Genomic DNA, 14558 nt, shown 5'->3' with positions numbered 1-14558 from the left:
TATATATACAAATGGAATATTATTCAGCCATAAAAAAGAATGAAATCTTGCCATTTACAACAACATGGATGGAGTTAGAGAGTATAATGCTGAGCAAAATAAGTCCGAGAAAGACAAATTCCATATGATTTTATTCATATGTGGAATTTAAGAAACAAAACAAATGAGCAAAGGAAAAATAAAGAAGGACAAACCAAGAAACAAACTGATGTTTCCCAGAGGGGAGTGGGTAGGGGGATTGATGAATTAGATGATGAGGATTAAGAGTACACTTATCATGATGAATGCTGAGTCATGTATAGAATTGTTGAATCATTATCTGGTACATCTGAAGATTATAACACTGTATGTTAATGATACTGGAATTAAAATTAAAGATTTAATAAAAAATAAAGACCCACAATCAAAATACTTAACTCTGGGCTAAGAACAAAAAGGTACATTATTGATGATGATTGGTGAGCCTTTGCATTCAATAACTTAAACAGGTTTCATTTCCTTGGATCAAAATGTTCTGCCCTAGAGAAACTGATGCCAATTTCCTCTGCCTTGTCTTCCTCTCCCCCCAGGTTGGTTGACAATTTCTGTATCTGTGAAGGGTACAGTGTGCCTCGCTGCCTGATGTATGAGATTTATGTGGAGACCTGCGGTCAAAATGCTCAGGACCAAGTCAACCCAGCCACATTTGGGAAGGTAGGTTGTGAAGATAAAAATATAGTACTCACTGAGAAAAAAAAAAAAAATATGCAAGTGAATTGATGAAGAAATATTAAAATTTATTTTGGTCTAATGAGTTCTCAGTGGGAACAATTGCCTTCACTCTGGGAAGCCAACCAGATGGCTAATATACTCCATCTTCCTTGAAAATCCATTCTGTCCTTTGTCCACACTTCATAGTGAAGGGCCAGGAAAGGTAAGGAATGGGTGGTGTCTAAGAACGTACAACTATGGCAGCTCCAAATATTCCAAAAACTCAGCCAGGTTTTCTGGACCATTATTCCCTGCATAGAAATGCCAACACTTGGGGTGCATGGGTGGTGCAGTCGATTAAGTCTGACTCTTGATCTTGGCTCAGGTCGTGGTCTCAGGGTCGTGAGATCGAGCGCCATGTTGGGCTCCATGCTCAGTGGGGAGTCTGCTCCAGATTCTCTCTCCCTGTCCCTCTGCCCCTCCTGCTCAAGCATGTTCTCTCTCTCAAATAAATAAGTCTTCAAACAGAAATGCCAACACGTAGCACCACACGAACTCCAAGAGCCACTTGTGTCAGAGAGCTGGTGCTTCCTACAATTTGGTTGTACTTAGAGAATTCACTGGCTCTTAAATGTCTCCTCTGGAGGTTAAGAGCTCTGGCAGGAACTTTGTGTAGACCATATAAGATACAGCAAACACTTTTTTTTTTTTTAAGATTTTATTTATTTATTTGACAGAGACACAGCGAGCGAGGAAACACAAGCAGGAGGAGTGGGAGAGGGAGAGGCAGGCCCCCCGCAGAGCAGGGAGCCCGATTGTGGGGCTAGATCCCAGGGCCCTGGGTCCACGACCTGAGCTGAAGGCAGATGCTTAACGACTGAGCAACCCAGGCGCCCCCAGCAAACACTTATTAGCACAAGAATAGTCTGCTGAGATCCTCCACATACAACAAATATTTATTGAGCAGCTGCTCTGTGCCCGGCACTGTTTTAGAAGCTGGGAATACAATCATGAGCAAGACAGAGAAGAATTCCTGCCCTTACTAAATTTATTATAGTTGAAGGAGACTGATACGTAAGATAAAATACATAGTATACGAGATAGTATAAATGCTAAGGGGAATAATAGAGCAGGAGATAAGAGGTGTGTGTGTGTGTAAGAGTTGTCATTTTAGGGAAGGCAAACAGGGAAGGCCTCCCTCAGAAGTAACATTTGAGTCCAGACTTTGAAGAGATAGGCAGTGAGTATGTGGATATGAACAAAGAACAGTGCCAGTGCAAAGGCCCTGAGGGAAGAAGGAGCACAAGCAGCAAGGAGGCTGCAACAGCTAGAGGGAGGAGAACAGGGAAAGAGGACCAGGATGATCCTCAGGACCTTGAGGTCAAATCAGGGAGACGAGAGGAGCCAGGTGTGCAAAGAGTGGGCAGGGATTCAGCAGTGAGAAGAGGTCAAATTCTGGGTATATTTGGGAAACCGAGCCAGTAGGATTTGTTGATGGAAATAATTAATAGAATCAAAGGACTTAATCATTATTAAATTAACAATAATAACTTCCAATCATAGAGTTGTATTTATTTTCAAGGCACTTTTCCATCTGTTTTTTTTTTTTTTTTTTTAAGATTTTATTTATTTGAGAGACAGAATGAGAGAGGGAGAGAGAGAGCACAAGAGGGGGGAGGGTCAGAGGGAGAAGCAGACTCCCCGCTGAGCAGGGAGCCCGATACAGAACTCCATCCTGGGACTCCAGGATCATGACCTGAGCCACCCAGGTGCCCTCCATCTGGTTTTTAGGAATAGACAGACACCAAATCAAAACAAGTTAAAAGGAGAATTTTTTAAAGGGAAAGGGATATCTCATTAAATCCTATTATAAAAAGTTTGGGCTTCATAGAGTCTAGTCCATTGCTGCCTAATAGAAATGCAATGGGAGCCACAGATATAATTTAAAATATCCTAGTATCCTCATTTTTGAAGTATTTTAAAAGATGAAAATTTTTATTATTTTGAAATTTAATCCAAAATATTCAAAATATTATTTTAACATGGAATCGATATTATAAAATCACTGAGTTACTTTTTCATTCTTTTCTTCATGCCAAATCTCAAAAATCTGGTGTGTACTTTACATGTAGAGTCCATCTCAGCTCGGACTAGCCACAATTCAAGTGTGCAGTAGCCACATGTGGCTGGTGGTTCCCATCTCAGACAGGCCACAACTAGATTCTAAGTCACCAGGCATCGCTTTTCTTTCTCTCTGGTATATCCCTAAACCACTGGGACTCTGCTTCTCTCCACTGGCCTGCTCCTTGCCCCTTCCCAGAAGCCAACTGCCTTCACTGACTTCCTGATTTCCCATTATGGCTGCTTGGATGGTGTTTCCCATGATGCTATACCTGACCTTCTGCCCCAGTACCCAATACTGTAACAGTCTGTGGGCAAGGGCCGCCTGCAGGAAAGACATGGGGGTGAGGAGGAAACAGTTGGCATCTTTAATGCTTTGTCTTGTGTCACAGCCATTGGCTGAAGCAGGTAGCATTTGAAGTCAAGAAAACAAACCAGCAGTTATTAAGGCTGAGGATCACACAGCTATTTGCAATGTATGGGTGGTGTTTTGGGGGAAAAACATTTTCCTTTACTCTTTCAGGTTCTTTTGGTTGGTCTAAGATTTAAATTGACAAGAGACAAATTAACAAATTTAATTATGTATGTGTGGGGGCTCACTATGGCCCGCCTTGCAGTCAGGCAATTGAGACTTATATGCCATCCAGACCCAAGAAGAGTGTAGGAAAGTGGGACTTCAAAAGGGAAGGAATGAAATTCATAGGATGATGAAAAAGAGTAAATGTTTGGTAAACAAATGTTAAATGGGCCATACAGAAACAATAAGAAGAATTTTAACAAACAGATTTTCCTAAATTCCTCCCTGTCTTCCACATCTCTTTCATATTATACTGTAGTTATCTACAGTGATACCTCCATTAGAGGATAGCAAGTCCTCTAAATTCTTTTAGGCAATTAGGGGAAAGGTCAAAGGCTCTTCCTGAGCCTTCTCTTTCTTAAAAATAATCAGCCTAAAATAATCCACTTACCACTACATTTTCCGGTGGTAGAATTTGCTTCCCTATAGTGTCCAATCCAGTCTCCTGAATCGTGAATCAGACCTCTTTCTACTTGTTATTCCCTCAAAAATATCCTTGAGTTCCAAGAGACCTTGGAGGTCACCTAGTCCAATTCAATACCCAGTGCAAGATTCCTCTGAAAACATCTCTGGCTAGGGCTTTTATGAGAACAAATTTCCCTCTCTGGACAAAGACGGTCACAAGCCTTAGAGCTGGGTAATGGGGCAGCACACTTCTGTGCTCTTCCTCTGGGCAAACCTAATTCTGCCCCAGGATCTTGCATGGCATGTAGAGCACAGGCTGATGAAAACCTGCTTGACCCCTCATCAGGGACCTTGGTGCAGCTCACAACCTGCACAACCATACCACTTTGGGTAACCACCTGGCTTAGGCTGAAATGATGTGGGTGACACGGAGCTTGCTGACCAGGCCACAATGATGCCAATTCAGTATTTTCCATCACTCCCTTCTGTCTTTCCTTTTTTTGTGCCTTCTCCCTCTTTTCAGTGGCCCTCAGATGGACAGAACTGAATTGGTTCATGATACACTCTCACCATGGGTCTATGCATGGCCTAATTCCATCTGGGTATTTAGTTCTTTTTAACAATGTGGTAAACATCTGTGAACCCACCACCCCAAATGAACCATCGCACCAGATGCCCCATATCCCATCTCCCTGCCCTGCCCCACTGGTGGGAACCATCAACCTGTTCATCATTACCTTGCTTTTTAGAAAAGAGTTTAAGTGCATTTATGTGTATTTTTTTAACCTTTTGACCACCTTTACCCCTTTTGCCCACTCCCCTGCCCCTTGCCTCTGTCAACCACCAACCTGTTTTCTGTATCTGTGAGTTTGTTTTGTTGTTGTTTTTTAGGTTCACATGTAAGTGAGATCATATGGTATTTGGCTTTCTTTGTCTAACCTATTTCATATATGTATTTCTAAAAAGCATATTTTTAATTTTTGTGGCTTAACTTTTTAAGATTTTATTTATTTGTCAGAGAGTGAGCACAAACAGGAGTGACGGAGAAGGAGAAGCAGGCTCCCTGCTGAGCAAGGAGCCCAATGTGGGACTCAATCCCAGGACCCTGGGATCATGACCTGAGCTGAAGGCAGTGGCTTAACCAACTGAGCCACCCAGGTGTCGCTGTGGCCTAACTTTTTAAAAAGGGGTATCATGTTATTTGTCATCTTTGGGTCTTTGTCCACTTAATATTGTACTAAGATTCATCTAGATTCATTCGACCATTGTGTAATATTTCACAATTTACTCATCTGCTGTCCTACTGCTGGGCATTTGTTTCCAGATTTTGCTGTTGTGAATATTCACGTGCATATTTCCTGCTGTGCACATGAAGATGCTTTTTTAGGCATGTATGTCCAGGGATGAACCTTGCAGGCTAAGGGGATGTGCAACTATGATATCTGGGGATGGGGCCAAACTATTTTCCAAAGTGGCTGCTCTAGGTTACCCTCCCACAAGCAATTCTGTGGATTCCAATGTTGTTTCCAAAACATTGACATTTTAAGATCCACTCCTCTAGCCAAAATCTTCATCCCTGAAACAAAGTCATTGGTGGAAATCCTGCACTTTTGATAATACTAAACTATGTAGGAGAATCTTCTAATATAGCAGCTGTTCAAATATTTGAACCAATTTTTTACATCTCCTTATCTTCCCTTCTCCACACTGAATATTCCTCAGCTCCCAAATTTTTACCTTCCTGCCCACTTGTTTCATTATGACTTCAATTTACCGATGTCTTCTTAAAAGGTAGGTAGCCCCAAGGGTACAACCCAGTGCCTTAGGAGCACTCAGATGATAGGGGCTCTTACTTTTATTGGGAGGGGGTGGGCTACTATTGGCTTTTATCCTTCCATGTTACTCTGTTGGTTTCATTTTAAGCTTGTGGTCAACAAAAATAACCCTTAAGTATTTTTTCACATGAATTAAAATTAAGCTACCCCCCAAAACTGCTTTGGAAACTGTGAAATACTCTATATAAATACAAAATATTATTCTCAGATTACTGTCGTTATGCAGGTGACTATTTGAACCCAGGAGCAGCCACTCCCTTATTCCTATATTTTAGCTTCTTAGTTTCAATCTGCAGTTCTGTTTACCAGTATCTTCTTGAATCTTGTAGGTCATCCAGTCTTCTCAACCTGCTGAAGCTCCTGTATTTGAAATGCATATCTCTTATCCTTCATTCAATAAATGAAAGCAATATGAGTGCGTACAAGACGTTGAGTACACTCTGTGCTCGCAAGGTTTCCCTGAGTAAGGTTTTCCAGCCAGCTAGGAATTCCCTCGAGTAGCTTATCATTTAGCCCACATCTTTAGCCATTTCATCACTTGGCAGCCTGGGACACTTCCTCAGGGGGACCCAGTCCTGGGTACCCTGGCTCTACAGCATTTTCTTTATCTACCTGCCCAGAAACTTGATCAGATGGAAGCGGTGTGACTTGAGCATGACATATTTAGTCTGTAAGATCTCCACTTCTTTTTCTAAGAAATTAAAGCCTATTTTTCAAAATCTTTTTCAGAGTTCCTTGTAAGTTGTGTCCCCTCTAGGGTAGTCTCATTGCAGAGCATTCCAAAGGAAAAGTTAAAAAAAGAGACTCCAGTGTGCGGCAATGGGCATTTATTTAGCATTTTTCATCTTAATACTTGCCTTAGAATCCATTCTTCAAGACCACTAACTTTCAGCTCTCGTTGGGGGTTTGCCTGAAGAACAGGCCATTCAGTGGAGCCCGTGTTGGGAAGGGACCCTTACTGCCGAATTTGTGACTAATGGACTAGGGAGAGGAAGGGGAAAAGGATATGATCCCAAAGCATGTTTACAAGAGAAACAACAAAATACCCAATTCTCATTTCCTCCCTCTTCCCCTGGGAATGGAGTTGATTCCAGATTCCACATCAAGTTCCTGTGCAGATGTCGGAATGTTTCTTGCTCTTTTTGGCAGCTCTGGGCATATGATGGGTAGTGCTCATTCTTGGTGCAAGTAATATCTCACATGGATTAGGGAATTTCCATAACACTGACTTCCTTTTTAAAAATAACATTTACTGATGTTTTTCTGATTATAAAAGTATTACAATCCCTTTATAGAAAGTGTAAAAATTAGAGAAAACTATAAAAAGAGGAGAATAAATACTGGCTATAGCCTCACTGTCCAGAGCTATAGCCACACGCATATAGTTTATTTGCACGTTCGCACACACATGCACACACACATGACCAGCAGGAGCTAAGGGACTAATCACACAGTGACTTCATCTTCATTTCCCATGGTGCTTTGAATCTGCTCATTGGGTGGTTATTCCTCCACTCCTGAATGAGCACGTGAGCACGAAGTGTGACCCCTCTAGTCTTCAGGTGATACAAAGCCCTGTTGTCACTATTAATTTACCACATGGTATCAGTCTGATGCTTAGAATGTCCAGTTCCATATAACATCAAAACTGAATTGGGTTTAAAATCGTTTTCTTATCTCCTCCAGGATGGCTTCTTGCCTACAAAAAACTAGGCATGGAGGCTTCTTCTTCCCTCTCTATCCCTCCTCCCCAAAACTTGCTGGGCGTTAGTTTGACCCCTCTGGAAGCAGGGGAAGTAAAAATGGCTGGAAAGTTCCTACTGCTCAGCTTTACATTTTGGGAGCCAGGCAGACTCTTGTTTCCTGGTCCCTTTGGTGGCTTCTTCAGAGCAGCCCTTTGGAATGTTCTAGTATGCATTCCTTGTGTTGGTGAATGGCTCTTTGTGCAGCCTGACTGTCCATTCTGGGGGCCTTTTGCTGGGCAGAGTCCAGGCTCTCCCGCATGTCAACTCTTTCTCACATGTAGACAACTTCTGGCCATAGGAACTACTCAGCCTTTCTTGGCCTAAACAGAGTGTGGGTGTGCTGGCTGAAACCAGGGTGGTAACCACTCTCCTCTGCCACCAAGTGCACTGGCCAGCCTGTCTATAATCTATCAGGAGTCCTATGCCATAGCCAGACACTAACTCCAGGGGCCTCACAAAGAATTCAAGTGAGGGGCACCTGGGTGGCTCAGTTGGTTAAGCGACTGCCTTCAGCTCAGGTCATGATCCTGGAGTCCCGGGATCGAGTCCCACATCGGGCTCCCTGCTCGGCAGGGAGTCTGCTTCTCCCTCTGACCTTCCCCCCTCTCATGCTCTCTCTCTATCTCATTCTCTCTCAAATGAATAAATAAAATCTTTAAAAAAAAAAAAAAGAATTCAAGTGAATCTGTGAATCCTCCTCTGCTAGGCCTGAGCTGATTGAGCCACACTCTGTCCCACAACCCTTCACAAATAAAAGGTCATCTTGCCACAAGAAATCCCCTTAGACCTCCTCCTCTCTCTATTCCATCATGAGTGATTTGAGTTGAAGACTTATTAGAGTTTTAAAAAAAACCAATTTTAGCTAAATGCCTGAGGGTACAAGTCCCCTAAGATGTGTGTCTCACAATTCACTTTGCTATCTGTTGTCTGTTGTGTTCATGTCTCATCCTGTTGGATAGATATTATGTGGATGAATGGATTGAAAGATTGATGTATGGATAGGTGGACCGAGAGGTGAATGGACAGGTGGATAGGCAGACAGCATGCAATATGGTATTTTTTTTATCATTTTTTTCATCATAATAAGTATACTCTTTAATTCTCATTCCCTATTTTCCCCATTCCCCTACCCACCTCCCCTCTGGTAACCATCAGTTTGTTCTCTACAGTTACGAGTCTGTTTCTTGTATTGTCTGTCTGCCTCTCTTTTTCCTGCGCGTGTTTGTTTTGTTTCTTAAGTTCCACATATGGTATTTGTCTTTCTCTGACTTATTTTGCTTAGCATTATACTTTCTAACTCCATCCAAGTCATTGCAATTGGCAAGATTTCATTCTTTTTCTGTCGCTGAATAATATTCCATTATTGGGTTACTCCCATAGTTTGGCTATTGTAAATAATGCTGCAATAAACAGAGGGGTGCATATATCCCTTTAAATTCGTGGGGTTTTTTTTTTAATTTTTTTGGTAAATACCCGGTAGTGTGATTACTGGATCATAGGGTAGTTCTATTTTTAACTTTCTGAGGAACCTCCATACTGTTTTCCACAGTGGCTATACCAGTTTGCATTCCTACCCAGAATGCACGAGGGTTCCTTTTTCTCCACGTCCTCGCCAATACTTGTTGTTTCTTGTGTTGTTGATTTTGCAATATGGTATACTTTTTAACAACACTAAGCCTGGAATCCAACTAATTAGGTTGTAACCCTGGGCAAGTTATTTCATCTTTTTGTGCCTCGACATCATCAACTGTAAAATGAAACGATTCATAACGTTAATAACAGTACCTACCTTATGAGATGCTTTTAAGAAATTAATGAGAGAATGCATATAAAAAAATTGAGTGGTCCTGGCACATAGGAAACACTCAAGAAATAATTAACTTTTATAATCACATGCCGATTTATCTAAACTTAGAATATCATAAACATTTTCACACTAAAATATTTTAAAATAAATGTTGTAAAATGGTGCCAAACACTTTTTGGGTGTTCCAGAATTCATTTAACCATTTCCCTTATTGGAAATTTCAGTTGTTTATAATGTTTATTCTACCATAAGTCTCCATCTGTACGTGATAACTTCCCCAGGAGGGACTCTAGACCATTGTAACCAATACACAGCTCATGGTAGTTCCTGATATTCTTAACCAAATCCCTAATATTTTTGACCTAGAAAATTTGTTGGTTAAGAACTATATTTAGCTGTTTCAACTTGTACTTATTGGATGATTAGGGCAGGTAAGCACTTTTGCATGTGTTTTGGTCATATGTATCTTGTGTGTATACATATTATCACCAGACCACTTTCTATTGGGGTATTGTTGTTTTCCCATTAATTTATGTGAGCTGTCCATATATTAAATATATACATTTCTTACTTATTACATTTTTTGGAAATAATCATCTCAGTTGGTTTTTGAGTTTAACTGTGGTGTACCTGATCATAAAATGAAATCACAGGATAGTCTGGGGTTAGAATTACTCAATAAAATAAAATGTGCAGATTATTATGCTGCCAGACAACTGGGCAATTTATTTCTGCTTCTCCCTCCAAAACACCAGATTATTTCCCAGGGCCTTGAATCTGAGCCTGCTTCATAGTTTATAATAATTCTTTTAGGTACCTACTATTTTACAACTAGATATAGAGGGAAGGTTTTAAGTGATTTTCTTTAGAGGTGATGGAATTTTCAGAATCTGTGGTTGAAAGTAGGAATTGCTGGCTTCTAATTCTGCATTTTTAGACTTGCTGACTTTTTCTTTTATCATTTATTCTTCATCTGTACATTTTGGACCCCTTCCCTGAAGGAACCTCTCAATTTAGCCTCATAACCTTGATGTTTAATTGTGCAAGACTTGCCTTTCCTGTTCCTTCATTTTTATTCCTCTACACCCGGGCTTGGGTGGCTTCCCGTAGGAAGAGGTAGGGCCTGGAACCAGACAAGAGAAACATTACACAACACTGTCAAATCCTGCTGCTTAGAAGTTAAGAAAAAAAGAAGGACAGGGGGAATGCCTAGGTGGCTCAGTCAGTTAACTATCTACCTTCAGCTCAAATCATGAGTGATTTGAGTTGAGGACTTAGTAGAGTTTTAAAAAACCCAATTTTAGCTAAATGCCTGAGGTCATGATTTCAGAGTCCTGGGATGGAGCCCTGCATCAGGTTCCCTGCTCAGAAGTGAGTTTGCTTCTCCCTCTCTCTCTGCTCCTCCCCCCACTCCTGCTATCTCTCATGCTCTCTCAAATAAATAAATAAAATCTTTTTTTTAAAAAAAAGGGAAAAAAGAAAGAGGGATGTAACAAGAAACCAAGCAAAAGCAGAAGCTGAATGATTATGGAGGGGACTAGAGAAAAATAGTGGAAATCGTTACTTGACTGCTTAAAACACCATGCCTTCCATGCTCTGTATTTTTCTAATTCCACCAGGCTCCAGGATTTCCACTTTCAATAGACATGTACTTGGATACCATGCATATCACGAACCTCTTCTAATTAGGAAGCTGGAACAGGCTTCTATTTTTTTTTTAATGTAATTAGTCGTAAATATGTTAGCGTTAACAAAACACATGAAAAACATATCTGGGAGATGAGAAGTTGAGTCGGAAGTAGTTATGTTGTTCAATATTTTAATAGCACTTGCTACCAAAACCTTTAAAATGAAAAAACTAGGTAAACAAATGAATACTAAAAAGTGAAAATGACTATCACATTGGAAAAAGAGGAAAATAGTGAAATTATGGCAGCTCACATGATGGACTCTTTTGCAGCTATTAATAATCCCTTGTTTTTAGAGAATTCTTAATGACAAGGGGAAATGTTTATGGTACACTGTGGAGGGGAGAAAGTTGAAAGCAAAACTGCACACATACTAATTGTGTGACACCAGTTGTTTCCTATGTATACCCACAGAATCCATACACATATTGAGGCTTGAAAAAAACGCTGCGAGGCGCCTGGGTGGCCCAGTCAGTTAAGAGACCGACTCTTGGTTTCAGCTCAGGCCCTTATCTCAGGATCCTGAGATCTAGCCCTGTGATGGGCTCCACACTCAGTGGGGAGTCTGCTTTGTTCCTTTTCCCTCTCCCTCTGCCCCTCCCCTCCCCACGCATGTGTTCTCTCTCTAAAATAAATCTTTTAAAAAAAAGGCTGGAAGGAACCACACTGAGGTTTAAATGGTGGTTTCCTCTGAATGGTATATTTTTGTCCCTATACTTGTCTTGATTTCTTCCAAATTTCATTTACGTGTATTTTCTTTATAATAAAAAAAGGGGAAATACAACTGAAACATTATAAGAGGTGAAACTATAAGTTTCATTTCTAAATTTTCCAATTGCAGCTTTAAATCTGGTTTATTCTTTTAGCTTGTACGTTTGGCTTTTCCTGATCTTGGCACCCGGAGGCTAGGCACGAGAGGAAGTGCCAGGTAGGTTTATCATTTTTGTTCTATTTGAAATGTTAGAATAAACAAACATTTTGAAAAATCACAAAATGGGTGACACCAAAATGCAAAACTAAACAAACTAGAAATATCAGTGCTACCAAAGAGTTCCCATAATTCAAATGAAATCCTAGTGCCTGGAATAATTTGGGTGATACTAGAACCAAATATTAGTTTCTACTTAGTGATTTTGTTAAAATATGAAAGTCACAGTGTTTTCTTGTTTCAACACTTTAAATGTCTAGACATGTAGATGTCCGTTGAAATACTTAAAATAATTACACACACAGAGTTATAGAACTGTTTTAATTATTCTTTGAACTAAAATTTCTAAGTATTCACTAATTAGCATATTTGAATTATTTTCCAGAGACCAGGTACCCAGGCTCTATGTATTTTTAAAGCAAAAGGAAATTCCAGTGTTATCAGGTGCATCGTGCTATAATTGTCATTCAATTACTATTGTTACTTGTTATTTCTTTTAAATAAAGAAAAATCAGGAGAAATCCATGAAATCAGAAAATCAGTGAGAAGGGATGGAAGCCAAATTAGGAAAGGGGCCTGCTACCCACAAGGGAATGAAGACAGCTAAAGCGTTTGCCAAACTAAACATTGGGTAATAGTTCATTTGAAAAAATTTTGCCCTGCTGCTGTGAGCCTAGACAAGCAGCTGCATTTTCCCAGCTCAGCAAAGTGCCTGGGCTGCAGAGCGGGAACCAACTTCCTTCTTGGGTTTGTGAGAACCCGAGTCTGGTTCTCTGTAGAGGGAACATGGGTGTCGCTCCCCTTCACCTTAAAAAGGTTCACAGCGGAGGCAGCAGGAGGCTTTCCTTGTCACACCTCTCTAAGACTGGAGTGTCCTTAGTTGGGAAAGCAGAGTAGAACATTTGTGAGCCCGTTTCAAAGCTAATGTGTATGAAATAGTATGAAACTATCTACCCAACAGAGCTAATAAATGGTGTCATAGATAAAACTCAGATAAAAAATCAGATCTTCATTAGCTAGTCTATTCTGTGGCTTCTGTAAAGCATGTCGGTGGTTTGACATCATCTTTAAGAAAACCTTTATTTTTCAGATATCATTATGATGGAATCTGTATCAAGAAAAGTTCTTTCTTCTATGCCCAGTATTGTTACCTTTTGGGTGAAAAAAGGTATCACAGGTTAGTATCTGTCATTTAGGTATTTTGGTCATAAGTCACAGTCTGATTAATATGAGAAGCATTCATATTTTAGTTGAATCTAACTGGCTTTTTTGGCTATTCTGCTACTAATCCTTCTTAAGGATGGAAACACACACATCATGTCAACATGACTTTGATGTGGGCAGTAAATCAGTCTCTGGCACCATCATAGGCCAGAGAAGGGCATTTCCAGCTCATTTTCTTGGATACTTTTCATTATAATTATCATCTCAATTGCCAAAGCCATTTTTCATTCGTTCTTCTCAACTTCTCTATAAAATATGACAGAATTGGCCACTTCTTTCTTGAAACTTCCTTTAGCTCTTAAGACTGCTTCATCCAATTTCTTCCCCAGAGTGACACCTTCTTGGTCTCCTTATTGCTTCCCTCCCCTTAAGTGTAGGCATTTTCCTGAGACTCAACCAATGGCTCTTTTCCTATCCTTTGGTCCCAGGATATCTCATCCTTCTTTATCTTTCACCTATCACCACACCCCCATGGACGGCGACTCCTCCTAAGGCATTTTCCAATGGCCCTTTCTGTCCTACCTCCCAGTCATTCCTCTCAGGCGTCTACTGGATATTTTCACTTACATGACCCATTGGTGCTTCTTACTTAGTATGTAGAAATCTAAATTTTTAATCTCCCTCCAAATCATCTCTGCCTCTTGACTTCCTTATTTCAATTTATGCTACCAATAGATAGAATCTATATAAAATGTCACTCCAAAGCCACCCCCGACTAGATTGGGAAGGAGAGATTCAGCCCAGAGATGGTTCCAAAGCCTGCCGTGGTCATTCTGATGAGTGCCTGAATCAAAAAGGAGGCAGATCAGAAAGCCCTCTCCAAGGCAGGGTCCTCGGTTGGTTGACTCATCCCAGCCTGTCCCACTGAAACCTCAAACTTAACCTCAAGTAAAGTCATTATGTTCTTCTTCCAACCAGCTCTTCCTCTTAAATGTCTTATTCATCGATCAATCACAAAGAGGGAAAAATTACATCAACAAAAACAGAGAAGTTAAGGAAGGGAACAAACAGATAGGAGACTTATTTCAGTTGGGGTTAGAACTCTCCTTGTGCAAATGTATTCTCTCGCTTGCTGACCTGTACTCCCCTGAAAGGCTAGAGCCAGCATCTCTTTGCCCCAGAGCACCCAGCAGGCAGTTTGGAGAGCCCCGCAGCATGACAAGGCTGGTACTCAGCAGCTGTAAGAGGCTGTGAATGTCCTGAGGTCTCTGGGTCGATGTCACAGAGAGAGGGTCTGAAGTGGTCTTTGGTCGGGAAAAAAAGTAGGTTTTATCCTCAGCAAGGAAGAGGAGGGTTTCAGGGGGACACAGATAAGAACTAGGGTGACAGGGGCACCTGAGTGGCTCAGTCGTTAAGCGTCTGCCTTCAGCTCAGGTCATGATCCCAGGGTCCTGGGATCAAGCCCCATATCAGGCTCCCTGCTCAGTGGGGAGTCTGCTTCTCCCTCTGCCCCTCCCCCTGCTGTGTGTGTGCTCACGCTCTCTCTCTCTCTCTCTCTCTCTGTCAAATAAATAAATACAATCTTTAAAAAATTGTTT

General features: G+C 40.9%; 1 protein-coding gene across 1 annotated transcript in view; it reads left to right on the top strand.

Annotated features, from left to right (window-relative positions):
* Positions 1–569: 569 nt before the first annotated feature.
* RFX8 (RFX family member 8, lacking RFX DNA binding domain) overlaps positions 570–14558 on the top strand; it is a 57956-nt gene continuing 43967 nt past the window's right edge. Inside the window, exons 1-3 of the mRNA XM_035001816.1 lie at positions 570–693; positions 11735–11796; positions 12887–12973. Coding sequence (XP_034857707.1) covers positions 622–693; positions 11735–11796; positions 12887–12973 — 221 coding nt within the window. The 5' untranslated portion in view covers positions 570–621. The remainder of the gene's footprint in view (positions 694–11734; positions 11797–12886; positions 12974–14558) is intronic.

The sequence above is a fragment of the Mirounga leonina genome, unplaced genomic scaffold (assembly GCF_011800145.1).
Source record: "Mirounga leonina isolate KUSES-001 unplaced genomic scaffold, KU_Mleo_1.0 Mir_125, whole genome shotgun sequence".
Taxonomy (NCBI): Eukaryota; Metazoa; Chordata; class Mammalia; order Carnivora; family Phocidae; genus Mirounga; species Mirounga leonina.
Note: the sequence above shows the minus strand (reverse complement) of the source record. Positions and strands in the feature narration are given on the sequence as shown.